Below are 18,959 nucleotides of genomic sequence, written 5' to 3' on the forward strand. Positions count from 1 at the left end.
GTGACCACATTGTGCCCCAAGTATCTTTGAGAGCTAGAAAAGGATCCTGCCAAAATTATGCATTTCTACATCCTGTTGGCTTCAAATGAGAAACCCACAGGACTGAGGCATGCTCAACTTGGATGCGGCACAGAGAATGATTTGGCATTTTTTCTAGATGCTTCCCAGAGCATACTTTTACCTACAGTCAGACACTGCCCAGGGCTAGAGCCAGGAGCCCCTCCACTCTGTGCACAGCTTTTCCATGTGGTAAGCCACCAGGTTGAAGCATCTCCCTGGCCAGTGAAAGGTGCACAGGTACAGGTGTGGCTCCAGTCACCTAGAGTGACTATTTGCTCTCCTCAGCAGGAAAGTCTATAAATGCTACAAATGTCCAGATCTGGGTAAGAAAACTTTCTGCTGTGGTTTAAATAGACACTTGGCTTGATCCTCTCAACTCATGCCACCTATGGCTCAGCTCTAAATCAAGACCTAGATTTTTATTCTGAGAAAAAATTAATGTTAGGTTAGAATGCTAAAACATGTGTCCCTTTTTAGGGAAACAATACTGTTTACACAACACTTTAGAGCCTCCCAAGTGTTCCACATACCTGATAACAGTAGATAAAGATATTCTTTTCAAAACTAGAGTCCACAAGAATCATCTGACCCAGACCTACCTTTGTGGAGCCTTTCTCTGCCACCTGCTGTGCTTCCTTTGACCCAGCGACTAAACTGCATGGAGCACATCCATTTCTTCCCATCTTCTTGACTCATCAGATCAGGAGTTAATTTACAAATCATCAGGTCCAGAAAATGAGCTTTAAAATCTTTCACAGACATCCTAAGACAAAGAAACCAAGAGACCTGGAGTCAAAAGCCTAGCCTGATTCATATGATGAAAGGAAAAGGAATGTCTGGAATCAAAAGTATTTTCTGTTTTACTTTATAGTCATGTTTTGTTCACGAAAAAGAAGTGGGCATCTGCTCTAGTTGCATCCAGTAAGAACATAAGAACAGCCCCACTGGATCAGGCCATAGGCACATCTAGTCCAGCTTCCTGTATCTCACAGCGGCCCACCAAATGCCCCAGGGAGCACACCAGATAACAAGAGACCTGCTTCCTGGTGCCCACCCTTGCATCTGACATAGCCCATTTCTAAAATGAGGAGGTTGCACATACACATCATAGCTTGTAACCCGTAATGGATTTTTCCTCCAGAAACTTGTCCAATCCCCTTTTAAAGGCATCCAGGCCAGATGCTGTCACCACATCCTGTGGCAAGGAGTTCCACAGACCAACCACACGCTAAGTAAAGAAATATTTTCTTTTGTCTGTTCTAACTCTCCCAACACTCAATTTTAGTGGATGTCCCCTGGTTCTGGTGTTATGTGAAAAGAACATCTCTCTCTATCCACTTTATCCATCTCATGCATAATTTTGTATGTCTCAATCATGTGTCCCCCCCAGGCGCCTATTTTCTAGGCTGAAGAGGCCCAAATGCCATACCCTTTCCTCATAAGGAAGGTGCCCCAGCCCAGCAATCATTTTAGTTGCCCTCTTTTGCACCTTTTCCATTTCCACTATATCCTTTTTGAGATGCGGCGACCAGAACTGGACACAATACTCCAGGTGTGGCCTTACCATCGATTTGTACAACGGCATTATAATATTAGCTGTTTTGTTCTCAATACCTTTTCTAATGATCCCAATCATAGAATTGGCCTTCTTTGCTGCCGCCGCACATTGGGTCGACACTTTCATCGACTTGTCCACCACCACCCCAAGATCTCTCTCCTGATCTGTCACAGACAGCTCAGAACCCATTAGCCTACTATAGCAACTACATGGTTATCACAACATTAAGTGTGGCCAAGGGTCAGAGAGCAGCTTTTCTTTGTAAATAACAAGCCTATCTCACTGAACACATTTCACAGAAGGCCATTCACACATTTACAGCCCTTTCTGAACCCACATAGCTGTTCTCTTTCAGGACATTTGAAAGAAACAAAGGGCGCAATCCTAACCCCTTACATCATAGCGGTGCCAATGGGACGTGTGCTGCATCCTGCAGTTGGGTGGCACTCAGGGAGGCCTCCTCAAAGTAAGGGAATGTTTGTTTCCTTACCTCAGAGCTGCATTGCCCTTACGATAGTGCTGGAAAACACTGACATAAGGGGTTAGGATTGTGCCCAAATATTATTTTACATCTTCCTACTCAGGTCTTATTTTAATATCTAAAGGGCCCGATCCTATCCAACTTTCTTGCACCAATGCAGCCACAATGCAGCCCTGAGGTAAGGGAACAAACATTTCCTTTCCTTGAGGAGGACTTCGTGACTGCTGCCACCGCAAGATACAGTGCACGCCCCACTAGCATGGCTGCATCAGTGCTAGAAAGTTGGATAGGACTAGGCCCAAAGTTAAAGAAACTCAAGCCCGCCTGTGGGTAAATTCCTGGGCCCTAGAAACAGTTTCTACTAACTCCACAGAGGTAACATGTTGTGACAATTGACCTGAGGTGATGGAAAGAGTGCCAAAGCCACTGTGTTCTTTAGAGCTGAGCCCTGTGGTTGAAAAGAGGTTCAGGGATTAAACTTTACTGAATCCCACTGTATGAAATCCTTGCCCTGTTAGCCATTTGCACAATTCTTGATTTCTCGCCATAGCTCTGCCCTGTTGTTCTATCATAGGACAGGTCTACTTCGTCACCCAATCCCAGCATGGTGCCAGAACTGCCAACCTGTTTTCTAACAGAACCCCTCTTTACATTATTTTAGCTGATGGATCTGGTCCAGACTGTAAGGCAGGACAATGAGTAAAGAAATGAATTAAATACTTTTTAAACTCATGCAGAAACTCAGCAGGGGAAGCCTTTTGCACCAGTGCATATCCATTCTAGGGAAGAGGAGGTTTAGTGGTTGAATTTCTGCTTGACATGTACAGGAGCACTGCTAGGGAAAAGTTGACAACTCTAACTAGTGCAAAGCTAACTCATCCTTAGACTACGAGACAGCAACAAAGTGAGTGGGAAGAGGCAAGAAATGGCAAGCACAAAGATATATTAGCAGAGGAATGTTTGTTAGTCAAAGAACAAGAAGTGAAAGAGAATTGAATGTTAACACTACCATCTAGTGGCAAAATGGTATAGTGGGAGAAGCTGAATGAATAAATCGTGGGCTCCTTCCAAAAACAGAGACAAATAACTGTATGGGAGCTCTATATCAGAGGCGCAATCCTAACCCCTAATGTTAGTGCTTTCCAGCACTGGCATAGCGGTGCCAATGGGGCATGTGCTGCATCCTGCAGTTGGGTGTCACTGACGGAGGCCTCCTCAAAGCAAGGGAATGTTTGTTCCCTTATCTCAGAGCTACATTGCCCTTATGTCAGTGCTGGAAAGCACTGACATAAGGGGTTAGGATTGAGCCCAGAAGCAGTATCTGATGCAGAAATAATTAAGATGGGATGACTGTCATTATCATGCCCTGCCTGGGAGACATCTGACGGGCCAAAGCTAAAAGGAAAAACAATACTGGACTAGATCTTCTTGGTCTGAGCAACAAAGATTACTTACTACATTATATTCAAAGTGTGGAGTTGAAAGGAATTTGCTTCTAAATCACACTACAGATTTTCATGTCTGATTACGCACATCTTTGCTGAATATTCACCAACTGTTAGATATCTGTTTTTGCCATCTGATGTTTGTTCTTCATATTTAACTCTGATATTTGATTTGACATCTGACATTTTGTATTTAATATTATTTAAATTTGATGGTATTTGATAGTTGGCATGTAACAGTATCTGAGAGTTGGCACCCAACACTATTGAGTACGTTACAGTATTCTCTAGTTGGTAGCTTGTGCAATTTCATCTTTGATGTCTGCTAAAAATCAACACAAACCTACAAACCCAAAGCACTCAAAGTTCTTGTAATGGAGATGAATTCATGACTGAAAGATTTAAAAACATGAATGACCCAAGTTTGGGCACCTCATGCCATAATGAACTAGACCCAGTCCCCTGTGAATTTTGGGTCCTGCACATAATGAGATTTGCACCAAACCCATCACTAGCAAATGGGCCAGCCCTCCTTTTTATAATACTTTTGCCGAGGGGGGGGGAGGTGACACAGGCCAAGGATAGTCCACTACAGTAGATTCCACGTGAGAGGATATGATGCTCCATTTGCTGCCAGAGAGCACGGGAGGGTCATATACAATTTATTAATTTAAAAGGATGCTTATAAGAATTTGCGAGCCCCTGTCCTAGTTGACAGAATGAGTTTAGCAGTCTGTTCTTTCGTTAAAATACCAGAATTCTCCATCGTCACGATTTCTTCGCAGCAAAATCTTCTCCTTTGGGCTGAGCAGTTCCCATTTCCCAGAGCTAATGGGAGAAGAAAAGTTTATTTTTAAAAAGTGTTTATTAAACTTGTTTGTACTATATAGAGCACTGGTCTGGTTTGCTTGCTTTTTCGGCATGTTTTCTAACAGCATGACCCCCACAACAGAGACTGCTTGAGAGGCTTATAAATGGCAACTCATTTTAAAATAAACTTGTTAGGCATATTTAGGTTTCCAAATGACATGCGCAGTGGGGAGGACATCAAGGAAGAGAATGGTGGTGTAGGCAATACACTTGCTGTTCCTGATCTCACAGAGCTTGCTTTGGGGCTCATGCAGATTATGAGGGGGGGAAAGTCTGGCAGACACTGCCATTTAGGACGCAATCCTAACCCACTTTCCAGCACTAACATAAGGGCAATGAAGCTCCTAGTTAAGGAAACAAACATTCCCTTACCTTCAAGAGGCCTCCGTGAGTGCCCTTCAACTTCAGGATGCAGCACATGCCCCTTTGGTACAGCTATGCCAGTGCCAGAAAGTGGGTTAGGATTTGGGCCTTAATTGTGTAAACCAACAGCCCAATCCTATGCATGTCTACTCAGAAGTAAGTCCCATTAGTGTCAGTGGGGCTCAGAAGTAAATCCCATTAGTGAGGCTTATTTCCAGGCAAGTGTGGATAGGATTGGGCTGTAAGAGGGCACCATAAGATGCTTCCCAGAATCATCTGCAACTTATAAGTGTTCTATAGTCAATTGTCTGATATATGCAGTATGAATTGTTTGGCGGAAAAAAATCACGATCAGCTCAGTTTGGCTGCTTTCTCCCCACATCACTGTCACTTCTACGTAAAATGCCCTCTTCTGTACTGTTTTGGAAAAGTTATCTATTACAAGAGGTGCTTGTTTTTGTTGATAACTAAATAAAAACACAAATCACCACATTCTGCATTGTAATAAGAACACAAAACACATTTTTTCCAAACACCTCTCTCCACAGGTTATGAGTAAGGAACACTGGGATCATGCATTCAGTTGTGAATAAAAACAGAAAACTTCGCATCAACAAATTTTCAAAAAAAACAAAACACCATTTTTAAACACCTCGATTCATTACATCTGACTTCCATATGTCTGGGTGCTTTCACAGCAGTGCTTTGATGTGCATCAAAGTAAAGCAAGGTGAAGGCGGATGAATTTTATAGAACATTCACCATTTTCCATGCCATCAAATGGCTACGTTTCATCTCTGGTGCTTTGTATATGGAAGCTCATCTAAGCTCAACTCCATCATCTCTGCCTGTTCTACCAAATAACTCAAGGTTATTGTAACCTGTTCAGTACCAATGAGGCTACCTGCATAAATTGGTGCCTGCAGATGGCAGTGTGACTTCATCCACTCAGACTGTTACTCTTTCTTGCTACAAACACTCACCTGTCACTCCAGTCACCTTTCCATTCAACTTTTCCCCAGGGATTTCTTAGCCTTACTAAATTCTCAGGTCCATGTTTGCAAGTCACCTGCGCAAAACAACAACTTATGGTATTTACAAGAGTTACAATTCATTTTTCAGTGGCTCTGGCAGCTCGGTAACATATTGGGCACAATTCAAGATGTCAGATTTGTTTATGTTTACAGTGCTCAACACTTTGGTCGAAATACTCCTAAGAGACAACTTCTTCCCTTCACAGCATGTTTGGGCAGGTCAAACATGTAAGGGCCCAATCCTCTCCAACTTTCCAGTGATGGTGCAGCTACAATACAGCCCTGAAGCAAGGGAATGAACGTTCCCTAACCTTGTGGAATTAGAGGGCAGGTACTCGCATGGATTGAGACCTGGTTGAAGACCAGGAAACAGAAAGTGGGTGTCAATGGACAATTTTCACAATGGAGAGAGGTGAAAAGCAGTGTGCCCCAAGGATCTGTCCTGGGACCCGTGCTTTTCAACCTCTTCATAAATGACCTGGAGACAGGGGTGAGCAGTGAGGTGGCTAAGTTTGCAGATGACACCAAACTTTTCCGAGTGGTGAAGACTAGAAGTGATTGTGAGGAGCTCCAGAAAGATCTCTCCAAACTGGCAGAACGGGCAGCAAAATGGCAGATGCGTTTCAATGTATGTAAGTGTAAAGTCATGCACATTGGGGCAAAAAATCAAAACTTCACATATAGGCTAATCGGTTCTGAGCAGTCTGTGACAGATCAGGAGAGAGTTGGCACAGCTGCACCAGCACTGGAAAGCTGGATAGGATTGGCCGCTAAATGATTCCAAGAACACTTTTTAGATGGACACCAAGCAGCATGGTTGTCATGGCTTATATGGTTGCTCCCACACCAATCAGGATCCAGGTAAACATGAAGTTGCTTTGAACTGTCTCAGTCTCCTGGTCTGTCCACTCTGACTGACATAAGTTCTTCTGGAATTCAGGTTCTTCCCACCTTTTCAAATGAAGCTACTGGCAATTGAATCTGAGGCCTTATGCAAGCAAAGTATGCTAAAAGCAAGCAGATCATCTACTCCCCTTTTAAAAGTCCCTTTAAGGAACTGTGAGATGAAGTAGTGAGATGGGAGTAGGGAAGTGGATTGCACTACCTGCACAGTTTTTTCAGGTGCGGGCAACAGCAATTTGCTTGCATCCCCAAATATTCAGAGAGAACCCAAAAATCGCAGCCACTTACCTTGCAGTCACTTACCTTTCCTTCTAGCCCCTGTAAGTGACCCAGATTTCCTGTTCTGTGGAACAGGATTGCATGGGGAGAAGTGCGCTAAGTGGTGGCCTTTTTTTGTTTCTCTCTGGATTTTTTTTTTTTTTTTTGAGGGGGGCAGCACTGACACTAGTGGCAGTATCAGGTGGTGAAACTGATTGGGCCATCCCCCTGTGCAAACAAGATGCAGGTCACCTGTGTGTATGCTATATCTGCTTTATGGAAGCAAACAATGAAGAGGCCCCTCTCCTAGTTCACAACTGAAGGGAAAAGTAACTTAGCATAGCTTAGTTTAGCTTAGCAAGCACTTGCGGGCTCTGCGCTCAGCAGAGACTCATGAATCAATTACAATCTTTCATTTACACTTGGGCTCTGCCATTATCCTTTATGTTTTATTCATGCCACTAAAGGGAATGCAGCTCTAAAAAAGAAACCATTTTGATGCTCTCATCATCTTCAATAAAGTCTGATCGCATTTAAAACAAGGACAGCAGCAGATGTCAACGGTCCCCAGCCTAGAACATTGTCATTGTCCAAGGTAATTCTTAACGCTAAGAGCTTCCAGGCCAGCGTTAAATGGTCAATCGGAACAGAATCATTCTGATCACTGAGCAACTTGGGGAGGGCACCTGTAGAAAGCCCCAGGTTCAGTCCCTGACATCTCCGAGTAAGGTTGGGTATGATCCGTCTGAAACCCTAGAGATGGCGTAGACACTGCTGAGCTAAATAGGCCATTAGCATGACTTGAAATAAGGCAGCTGCTTATGTTTTTATCACTGTTCAGTTCTGCCTCCCATCATCAGACCTTTACACACCTGAGGCACAACGGCCCACAGAGGGTGAATTGAGCCTCCACGCCAATGGAGAGCCAAGTTTTGCATTGGCCAAGCTCAGCCAACACAAGGCTCGGGGGAGGGGGGTGGGAGCAGGCGGAGAGGAAGCAGGAGGGAGGAGAGAGGGAGGCATTCTGGGGTGGGGGGAGGGAGAGTGGTTGGAGGGCCTAGGGGCAGGCAGGTGGGGAGTGGGAGGCGGGGCTGTGATCCGGCTTTTATGCCGGATCCCAACCCTGTTCCCCAAGCAGCATGGAGCAGCTTTAAGCCACTCCGCTCTCCTTGAACTTGTGCCACTTCAGGAGGTGGTGCAAGTCCAAGGAGACCCATAGGGGCTGCAGTGGCTTACCCAGGGGTAAGGGAAAGAATTTCCCCTTAGCTTCAGCTGAACCACTGTGGTGCCCTATCTCACGCTGGATATAGCGCAAGCGTCCTGGCTTGCCTATTTCAGTGCAAGATAGGATTGTGCACTAAGTTCCTAAATTCAGTAGCTGGCATCTTCAGTTAGAAAAGCTTTGGTGCAACAGGGTTGAGAAAGACTAAGGTTTTACCGTCTGAACTAAATGGACCATTGCTCTGACTCTGTATGGGAACTACTTACTCTTCTATGTTTTCATAGGTATTGCATTGCCTTTTTGGTATGTGTTTTGGGGGTTATTTCAACCTGATCCAGTGTCATAAGAAAACATGGCAGCCATGACTGTTGACAGTGCAATATGGCAGAGAAATGTGAAAGAATGAAAAGTGAAAGTAAGGAAGGAGATGAGATTCATCATTGTAGTTGAAGATACTTGTTGGAAATGTTCTGGCCTATCAATCACCTGTTGAAGAAGACAGCCCTTGATGGTTGCCTCAATTACCTCTTTGGAGGCAGAGCACTTTCGTTGAGAAAGCAGGAAGCAGAAAGGGCTTTCTTTTTCCTGAGTCTCCTAAGTACACACAATATGTCAGAAATATCATGGTGTGAAGAAAAGGAGCTGTGAGTGAGGCCACTATGAGTCCAAAACAACAAAAGTAATAGGGCCAAGTCTCTGGCAGGAGGAAGAAGGGGTGCTAGCCAAAGAGTCATAAGAACATAAGAACATAAGAACAGCCCCACTGGATCAGGCCATAGGCACATCTAGTCCAGCTTCCTGTATCTCACAGCGGCCCACCAAATGCCCCAGGGAGCACACCAGATAACAAGAGACCTCATCCTGGTGTCCTCCCTTGCATCTGGCCTTCTGACATAGCCCACTTCTAAAATCAGGAGGTTGCGCATACACGTCATGGCTTGTAACCCGTAATGGATTTTTCCTCCAGAAACTTGTCCAATCCCCTTTTAAAGGTGTCCAGGCCAGATGCCGTCACCACATCCTGTGGCAAGGAGTTCCACACACCAACCACACGCTGAGTAAAGAAATATTTTCTCTTGTCTGTTCTAACTCTCCCAACACTCAATTTTAGTGGATGTCCCCTGGTTCTGGTGTTATGTGAGAGTGTAAAGAGCATCTCCCTATCCACTCTGTCAATCCCCTGCATAATTTTGTATGTCCAGTTATCATTGGGGCAGTTATCACTGGGGCAGGAAGCAGTCCCAAAGGTCATAGAGACACACACATAATGAAGAATAGCAAGGGTGCCATTTTCATATTTCACCAATAGCTTCAAAATCCTTCGGACCAGCTTATAATGGTCAGGTGAAAGACAAGAGAAAAAATTCCAGGTTAAACAAAACCACAAGTGCAAGTACCAAAACTTACTTTTCGAATGCCAGTCACAGTGTAGGCATGGCCAGCTACTAATCCATTGGAAAGGACTCTTCTTGGCTGCAGAAAAAGGTTTTAAACCAAAAACTCTTTTAACTATGGTTTATACAACACACTTCAATTCCTAATGAAGCCCACACCATCTGCTTTTATAAGAAAGCAGCTAGCATTTGGCTCACAGTAAATGCCACACACAGCTTGAGCAAAACTGCTTTGTAGACTTTGCAGTTTGGCCTCGGTTGAAGTTAGGAGGATGAATCATCTACCAAATGAACAGGAGTATTTAGTTTAGAAAAATAAAAGACGAACAGGGTCGGGTGTGGATAGAGGCTTACAAGATCACCAGAGCTGTGGGAAGAGGAGGAAAATGAGTCCATTCAAATCAGGTGGAGTATCAGATTGTACCCCAAATCAGATTGGGGTACGAGTAGAAGGGCAGTGAACAGACATCCACCACCTCCCCCCGCCCACTCTGCTGCCTCAGACAGGCCTGCCCTCCGTACCAGCCCCTTCCTCAGGATGGCTCTTTAATCAAACAGGAAAAGCTGTGAGAACTCCCAGCATCCCCTGCATTTTCTGATTTGTGTAAAGAGCAATGCACACAAAGCAGTGAGATCATTGCATTCCAATCCTCAGTGCAATGATCTGGCTCTCTCATTGCCCTCCACTGGGTGCTTTGTAAGAGCCCAGTCGGGGAGGCGCAGGATTGCTCCTTGTGCAGGCTCTTTCAACAAAGGAAGAAATGTAGAGTGTTCTGGGAAGCATCACGAGTGTGCAGGCGAGCATCACGTTTCCTGTTGTGATTCAAGACTCTGCATGCAAGAAAAGGGATGGAGGAACTATACTCTACCTCAGGCAGCCCCCCCCCCTCTCTCTCTGCATATGAAAAACTCAAGAGTTAAGTTATTAACAGCCCAATTCTAACCCATGCTGGAACGGGGAGGCAAGCTGGCCTGCACCATATTCAGATAGGAGTTGGGGGTGCCTGTGGCTCAGCCCAGGGCAAGGGGAATGCATTCCCCTTACCCTGGATAACACCACAGCAGCCCCAATGGGACTATTTGGACCTGCACCACTTAAAGAGGTGGCACAGATCCAAGTCGCCCAGAGCTGCTCTGGGTCACACAGGACTGAAGTTAGGATCAGTCCTAAGTGCCAGATCCTGGCCCCACCCAATACTCGGCCCCGGCCCACCCACAGGCCTGTACACCCTCCCCTGCCCTGGAATGCCTCCTTCCCACCCACCCCCATCCTCCCCAAGCCCCCGCATTGGCCTGACCTGGCTGGCGCAACCTTACCACTGTGCCAGCTCCGCAGGGCTCAGGTCAGCCTCAGAAGGCCAGTGCATGCACCAGCCTCCCTCTTCACTTGGTGGCGCAAACCATGTTTGCACCACTCCGAGGCCAGCACAGGAGATATGCACTGGCCTATCCCAGGGTGAGGATTGCGTCCTAGGTTGCCTTTCTAAGACAAATACAGTGGGGGAAGCACGGGGTGTGGATGGGGCAGAGCTGTTTATCAGTAGCAGTGACTCCACCAACTTCCTTTCCCCCATCTCAGCCCTCCTCCCTGCTATCCACTTTTAAGGGGGAGCAAAGGTTTACCTGAAGTAAGGAAACAAATGTTTCCTAACCTCAAGCAGGCCTCCAAGACACCTGCCCCCTCAGGATACAGTGTGTGCTCCATTAGTATGGCTGCATTGTGTGTGTCCCTCCCCATTTAGTTAGGCTTGCGCTGAAAGGGAGCTAATTATTGTTTTAAGCTTAACACATAAGAATCAGCACAAGAGACTTGGGCTGCAATCCTAGCCACACTTTCCTGAGAGTAAGCTCCATTGAACAAAATAGGAATTACTTCTGAGTAGACCTGGTTAGGCTTAATTATTGTAATAACCTACACGTTGAGCTGAGATGCTTTCAAATTCCCACTGAAGTATGAAGCTCACTTGGGCCAGTCACTATCTTTAAGTTTACCCCACCTCACAGAAATGTTTTGAAGCTAAAATGAGTTCCTTGGAGAGAGTCAGAACACAAATTTTATTATTATTACTAACAACAACTTCTCACCCCGGAATGAGTCTGGCATCCAATTAGAGATCTGCTGTAGGTTGCTCTGATCAAGACATCCCAGAGATCAGGAGGCGCTTCGGCCAGCTTTATAGTTATGTTAACTCCTCCGGTGAAGTCCACTAGTGCTTCTGATACTTGGCCAATCTGTAAATCCTCATAGGATCCACATAACCTGTCAGGAAAGTTATTCCAAACATTTACTTACATCATTTTTCAACAGATTAGATACTGCAATAGATGCATAAAGGAAGTCAAGAAGGAAGGAATAGGTCATATGGCCCATGTTACAGGCAGACCTTCACAATGTACAGTGCTTTGAAGAATCACTTACTTGGCATAAGCCTTTTCCAGAAGAGCTCCCCAGAACAGGTTCTTATAAACAGAAGAGAGAAAAAGAAGCTGACCAGCCTCATTTACCGGTAGTCGGTCATCTACAACCACATCAACCCACTTGCCAAAATGCCAGAACTGGAAAAGAAAACGGACACACAAATCTTTTTTCAGTGGGTACTACAATGGGTACTTCAGTAGTACTACAGATGCCCCTTCCCTGTATCTGTGGATCCAGTATCCATAGATCTGGTTATCCACAGTTCCCTGCACCCCCCCTTCCATTTTCTTCAGTACCAAGCAGGCATTTTTCTTTCTTTTACAAACTCTAGAACAGGAATGCAACAAGGAGGGACATAGTCAGGTAGTGGGTACAACCACACCCACTACCTTCTGTTTTCTTCATTACCAAGCAGGCATGTTTCTTGCTTTTACAAACGCTAGAACAGAAAGGCAATAATCAGGCAGGCAGGCAGGCAGGCAGCTTGCACAATAGAGGGAGAGACATTATTAGAACAGTAACAGGGCCAGCTTGGACAACCCACAGCTGCCAACTCTGTTCATTCCCTCCTTCCTGCTTCCTTTCCCTCCTAGCTTGCGCAAGGAGCTGTGATGCAAACACTCTCATTTGTTTTAACCACAGTTCAGCATGTTGTCTGGACCAGGGGCTGTAGTTGAACTATGGTTTGGAAGCCAGGACATGACGAATCACATCTAAGCTAATTTAGGGCCCAATCTCATCACAGCTGAGCATTGGTGCTGAGTTCCAGCATCTCTACTGGGTGTCACAAATGTGTCGTAAAGCACGTCTGCGATACCGAGAGGGGAGTGAGCGCTGATGCTGGCCGAGCACCAGATGGATACTGCCAGGAGCACAGTAAGAGCTCTGGTGGCAGTGAGGGCCTTGGGGGCAGGGGGAGGTGTTCTAGGGCTGAGGAAGGACTCAGAGCAGGTCTGCTGGTGGGACCGGCAGAGACTTGCTCCACTGTATCATATCCTCCATGTTGGGTTGCACAGGATTGGGCTGTAAATTACCTCTTTCTTACAACATAAAAGGCTTTTTTAGTCCAGCTTAGAAGAGAAGATGCCTACCTTGAAATGAAATATCCCAGCATACTTCTTCCTGTCAAAGGTTTGATTCTGTGGCACAACATTAGACAAGATGTCTTGCTGAAATGTTAAAGCTTCCAAGGCAGCTAAAAACCAACAGTCCTCTGTTTGAAAAGAGTTCGACAATAATTTCAGATAACTTAAGGGGAAAGTAATAGAACTTTATGTATTTGTTAATTATATCATTAATTTGGAGCTAAATAGTTGATTACCAATGTATTTTTGTGGCTTATTATGAACAACCTATTTCACTGTCAACCGTAAATTCACCACTCCTTTACGGCAATTAAGATTATGTTGGAAATCAGACCTTGCAAGTGTGTGTACTAGAACATATGTGTATTTATTTAAATACCTAAAATATTTAAAATGTTCTACAAACACACAAACACACCTCTCTGGGAAGTGTTTGGACTGATAAGCCACAGGGCAAGAATGAATACAAATATATTTTTCTCATCAGATCATTGAACAACAAAGAAGAGACACCACTGATACAGGATTCTGAAGAAAATAATCAGAGCACTATCTTCAATGGCCCTAAAAACAATTGGACATTTGTACAAATTTCCAATGAACAGGTCTGTCTATGGTTATTGATAGAAGCTAAATAAAATCTTCATGTACAAATGTGTTAGTTTGCGGATCAGACTGACAGTGCAATCCTAACTTGCGTTGGAACAGGAAGGCCAACAGGCCTGCGCTTTATCCAGCACAAGGTTTGGGCATTTAGTGGCTCAGCCCGGGGTCCCAGATCCCTGCATTGGCTGAACTAGGCCAATGCAAACTCACCCTCCCTGGGGCCAGCGATGGCACGGGGAGGCCAGCAAAAGTCCCTTGCGCTTGCCTAACTGCCTCCAGAGTGGCGCAAAAGTGCTTTACAGCACTTTCATGACACTCCTGGTCCAGTTTGGATTGTGTCCTGAGTCATTCTTGTTCCATCCGGCCTACAGTCTACTCTACTCTCTGGCTACTGTTCTGTCTACAGAACCTCCCTGAACTGTACCAAAGGATCCAAGAGCCCCAGGTCCAAACCCTGGCTTCTCAGGTAGTTGGCAAACACTGTACAGTACCACTGAGTGAGCATTCCAAGTGTGGTTGGAAGTACAGTTTAGATATCCTATCCAGCTACATCACATCCTAAATACTCATAGGATACCCTATCAAAAAGATTTTTTTAAAAACTTACGTATCAGTCCTTGGCAAAGAGCGAGGCGTTTGGTGGTTGCAGAATAAAACACTGGGTTCTTATGCAGCTCCTGAAGCATAAAAGAAAAGAAAAGAAACAGAGAAATCACACCATGAAGTTTCACATTCCAAGGGGCATGTGCAACTGCTCATTGAACGATACACTTTATGGCAGTGTCAGTAAAATGGCTTTGACCTAAGAAGTACAGAACTTGTTGGTCAGCTTTAACACTGGACGGCATCTTGCCCTAAACAGAAGGCATTTCAAGATGGAACAGCGTGGGCTGGGGCTGACCTGGAACTCCTGTGTCTTGCAGTCCCTCCTCATCCCAAATATAATGTTTCGTTTGTAGCATTATTTAATTAAAAAAAAATTATATGGTTTGCTGCCTCCTACTCAGCCCTAAAGTTTCCAGGGCTACTTTGAGCCAGTCACTACCTCTTGGCCTAACCTACCTCAAAGGGATCAGCCAGGTTGATCTATTTAGATTAGCTACAAACAGCATGGATGTTCAGTACCACTGTCAGGTGAACTTCTGATTCATCACATTAGACCAGGGGTGCCCAAACCCTGGCCCTGGGGCCACTTGTGGCCCTCGAGGCCTCTCAATGCGGCCCTCAGGGAGACCCCAGTCTCCAATGAGCCTCTGGCCCTCTGGAGCTTTGTTGGAGCCCACACTGGCCTGACGCAACTGCTCTCAGAGTGAGGGTGACTGTATGACCTCTCACGTTAGCTGTGGGATGAGGGCTCCCTTCGCTGCTTATTGTTTCACGTCTGTGATGCAGTAGCAGCAGCAAAGGAAAGGCCAGCCTTGCTTTGTGCAAGGCCTTTTATAGGCCTTGAGTTATTGCAAGACCTTCATTCATTCATATAAGTTCATCTTTAATATATTCATTTATGTAAACTTATGTAAATTTATTCAAATTTTAAATGTAAATTAATTCTTTTTTCCCCCAGCCCCCGACACAGTGTCAGAGAGACAATGTGGCCCTCCTGCCAAAAACTTTGGACACCGCTGCATTAGACCAATGGTTCTCAAACTTTTAGCACCGGGACCCATTTTTTAGAATGAGAATCTGTTCTCCACTGTTTAGAATCCACATCCACTGGAAGTGATGTCATGACTAGAAGTAACATCAAGCAGGAAAAATTTTTAACATCTGCAATTAACAGCTGCAATTCCACCCACACTCACCAGGGAGTATCATTGTTCAAAGCATATACATAGTAGCATGTTAAAAGTACAGATCTGTAACATTTTCCCAAATGCAGTCACATACCATGGTTGCATCAAGTCAAATATATTAAAAACAAAATATTGAAATGAATGGGGACCCACCTGAAATTGGCTCATGACCCACCTAGTGGGTCCCAACCCACAGTTTGAGAAACATTGCATTAGACACTCACAAACAAACCCACAGAGATCACAGAGAAGATTCTTTTAGGTAAGTAGTTACGTCAACCATCACTTGTCATAAATTCCATCACTTACATGTGGCCTCTTCCATTCTATCTTCTGGGGTAGTTTCTGGACTAATGGCCCTGTTCCAATGGACTGAGCATCAGCAGGGAAGAATTCATCCTCAAACAGGCGCCCTGCCTTCAAGCACCCCTCTAGCAAAGTGTGGTAGTTCTGCTGGCGCAGACTGCTTGGTTTCTGAAAGGTTCCCCTTCTGCATATGGGCTGTAGTTGTCCCCACTTCTGCCGCCGAAAGCAACACAGCAAAGGCATGGTGGTGGCCCACCAAAAATGTTCCTAGTGAAGGACGCACCAGAATGCACTGCAGATATTTACTCTGACTTCCTTCTGAAAAATAGGTCTTCAGTACAGTTTCCACCTGTTAGAAATGATTGCACAAGGTAAACACCTGTAGCTCCTTGTTTTATTTTATATAAATAAAGAGGTACCAGCAGAAATGAACAGACACCCACCCATAAGTCGATCCCACAGGTAAGTCAAGGGCAGGTTTTTAGCCAACAAACATGGAATTTTCTATGACCCTCGGATAAGTCGGGGGCGGGTTTAAATTTAAGGGGGTGTCTGACTATAGTTTTGTCAGATTTTATTCGAGGCCAGATCCTGAAAAATAACCTGCCACTAATTGTTACCTAAGAACTGTAGTCTCTAATTTATTAAAAACATAGTAAAAGATCATAAGATAGATTTTTATTCTTTTTAAATTCTGGTCTTCACCACCTTTTTGTAAACTATCAGAGTAAGTGCATTGTAAACAACATACTAGTAAAACAGTGGTTCCCAACCCGGTATTCATGTGCTCCCAGGGATACTCAACGGGACCTTTAGGGGTACTTGAAAAAGAATGGAACAATGGCAGAAAAAGGCAGGTCCTGCTCCAGAATGCCTTGCATTCCCACCTTGCAAGGAACAGCAAGGCAGGAAGGGAGGTAACTAGCTGGCTGTGAAAGCCCCACCAATAGCTAGTTTTTGGTCATCAATTCATGTATGAACCAGTGATTGAAAACCAGCACAGTAAAAAAGCTGAAATGTAATATGGAAAGTGATCAATCACCCAGAATTTCTCAGCACATTTCTGGTGCAAAACAGTGCAAAGGCAGAGTCTTCTGTTCTTCAAACAGATAAAATCAGTTTGATTTTAAAAGAAGTTAAAAGAGAACTTAAAGTTAAAAGAGAAAACACTGTGATAAATACACGAAGTCTGGGCTTTCATATGGAGGAGATGAGGGCTTGTATTACTAATTACAAACATTTTGCTAATATGAAGGGTACAATTTATGGAAATGGGCTGCCAAGGGATATGCAAGTGAAAAAGGTTGGGAACCACTGCAGGAGAACCATGAATCAAATCCACCTTTAAGGTGTCTGGTGTGTTAAGCCAGAAGCTCTACATACAACATACAACCCATAACACATAACTGAGAGAGTGCAATTCAACTCACAGCAGAGAGATGAGATATTTGCAACCCTTTTTACTCAGAAGCATACCCACTGCTTTCCATGTGTGTTACTCTTAAATAATAGTGCACTGAATTGCAGCCTGGGACTTTGTTTCAAATGGAAAGGAGGATCCCATCCCGGTGTTGAAAAAAACAGACCTCTGCCCAATGCCAGCATTTGCAAAGCAGAACCAGGCTGCCGCAGCATTTGCAAAAGGGAATGAAGGAAGGAGAATAAAAAGTTAACGTTGGCTGGAATTTCCCAGGAAAGTTACGATAGAAACAAATGATCTCTACATTGCTTCTAATGAGCCCTGCCTGCCTGCCCGCTGCTTGAGAAAGAAACGAAACTTTTCAGAGTTGAAAGGCAAGGACACCTGCAAGACTGCCAATAATAATAATAATAATAATAATAATAATAATAATAATAATAATAATAATAAAACTTTATTTTTATCCCGCCCTTCTCCATAACGGGACCCAGGGCGGCTACAATCAGTATCTGGATATGACAGTGGGGCAGGGGGGAGTTAGGGCGCAATCCTAACCCAATTTCCAGCACTGACATAAGGGTAATGCAACTTTGAGGTAAGGGAACAAACATTGCCATACCTTGAGGAGGCCTCCTTGACTGCCCCCCCCCCAACTGCAGAATGCAGCACATGTCCTACTAGCACAGCTATGCCAGTGCTGGAAAGTTGGTTAGGACTGCGCCCTTAACCTGTTTACCTGCTGAAAACTATGCACACACAAGCACACATAAACTCACTCCAAGGCTTCCACACCAGTTGTACCATTACACAAGCTGTATATGGATGTTTTTCTTAATGGAGAAAATAGCAGTTCAGGGGGACAACTTTAATTGAAAGGAAATGCATAGGGGAAGGTTTAAGAATCTTTCCCTGGTGCCATAGATCCAATCCATATCAGGGGGCCCTCCACAGCTGCTACTTGCCTAAGTGTAAAGACACAGGAGACCAGATAATAGACCTCTGTCATCTTACTTGAATACAAAGGTTGAAACACTGAAAAGTGTCCATGCTGGAAACAGGGCCTTCTCAGTGGAGGTGTCATATTTGGGGAATTCCCTCCTGGTGAAATTAACAATGGCTTCCTCTTTGGAGACCTTTCATCAGAGCCCTAAGACTTTCTTATTTAGGAAGGCATTGATTGCTGACATCTAGGGCTGGCGCTTTTAATGAATGCAATTTTTGAGCAGTCTGAGCCAGTGGTGTCTGTTTCTGTTTTATTGTCTAATTGCTTTTAACGTTAGTATTGTTTTAAAGTTATTGTCTGTATTGGTATTTTTTATCTTGTAAGCCACCTCGAGTGTGGGAGAAAAGTAGGGTATGGATTTTTGTATGTATAAATGAATGAATGAGAGAGACGTGAATGTGAATTTTACCATTTCAAAGAGGAATGTAAAGGGGTCATTTAAGAGCCAAGTTGCAAGACCTTTAACCATGTCAGTGATATAGCTTGCATGGACCAGGCTAGCATAGACTCACGGAGAAGCCATATACAATTGCTTTCATTGTGCATCTGCTGCCCAACAGTGTGCTCCATTTGCAACAAATAGTTTTTGGAAGTTTTGTCGTGGTACATACCAACTTCATGGGGGCTTTTTCAGTCATAGCTTCAGGGTCTGAATCTCCCTTCCCTTGGAGGTTCATTTGGCCCCCTCTTTTATTATTTTGGACTATCTAGTTAAAGATAAACGAGATGCTGAACGAGC

General features: G+C 44.5%; 1 protein-coding gene across 1 annotated transcript in view; it reads right to left on the bottom strand.

Annotated features, from left to right (window-relative positions):
• Positions 1-16,040, bottom strand: part of CAPN14 (calpain 14) — a 47,643-nt gene extending 31,603 nt beyond the window's left edge. The window contains exons 1-9 of the mRNA XM_066623309.1: positions 15,801-16,040; positions 14,306-14,375; positions 13,099-13,220; positions 12,008-12,144; positions 11,667-11,848; positions 9,602-9,657; positions 5,761-5,846; positions 4,298-4,372; positions 660-823 (exon numbers count right to left, since the gene is read on the bottom strand). Of these exons, the coding sequence (XP_066479406.1) occupies positions 660-823; positions 4,298-4,372; positions 5,761-5,846; positions 9,602-9,657; positions 11,667-11,848; positions 12,008-12,144; positions 13,099-13,220; positions 14,306-14,375; positions 15,801-16,040 (1,132 nt within the window). The remainder of the gene's footprint in view (positions 1-659; positions 824-4,297; positions 4,373-5,760; positions 5,847-9,601; positions 9,658-11,666; positions 11,849-12,007; positions 12,145-13,098; positions 13,221-14,305; positions 14,376-15,800) is intronic.
• Positions 16,041-18,959: the final 2,919 nt, after the last annotated feature.

Source organism: Tiliqua scincoides, chromosome 1, assembly GCF_035046505.1.
Source record: "Tiliqua scincoides isolate rTilSci1 chromosome 1, rTilSci1.hap2, whole genome shotgun sequence".
In the NCBI taxonomy this organism is placed as follows: Eukaryota; Metazoa; Chordata; class Lepidosauria; order Squamata; family Scincidae; genus Tiliqua; species Tiliqua scincoides.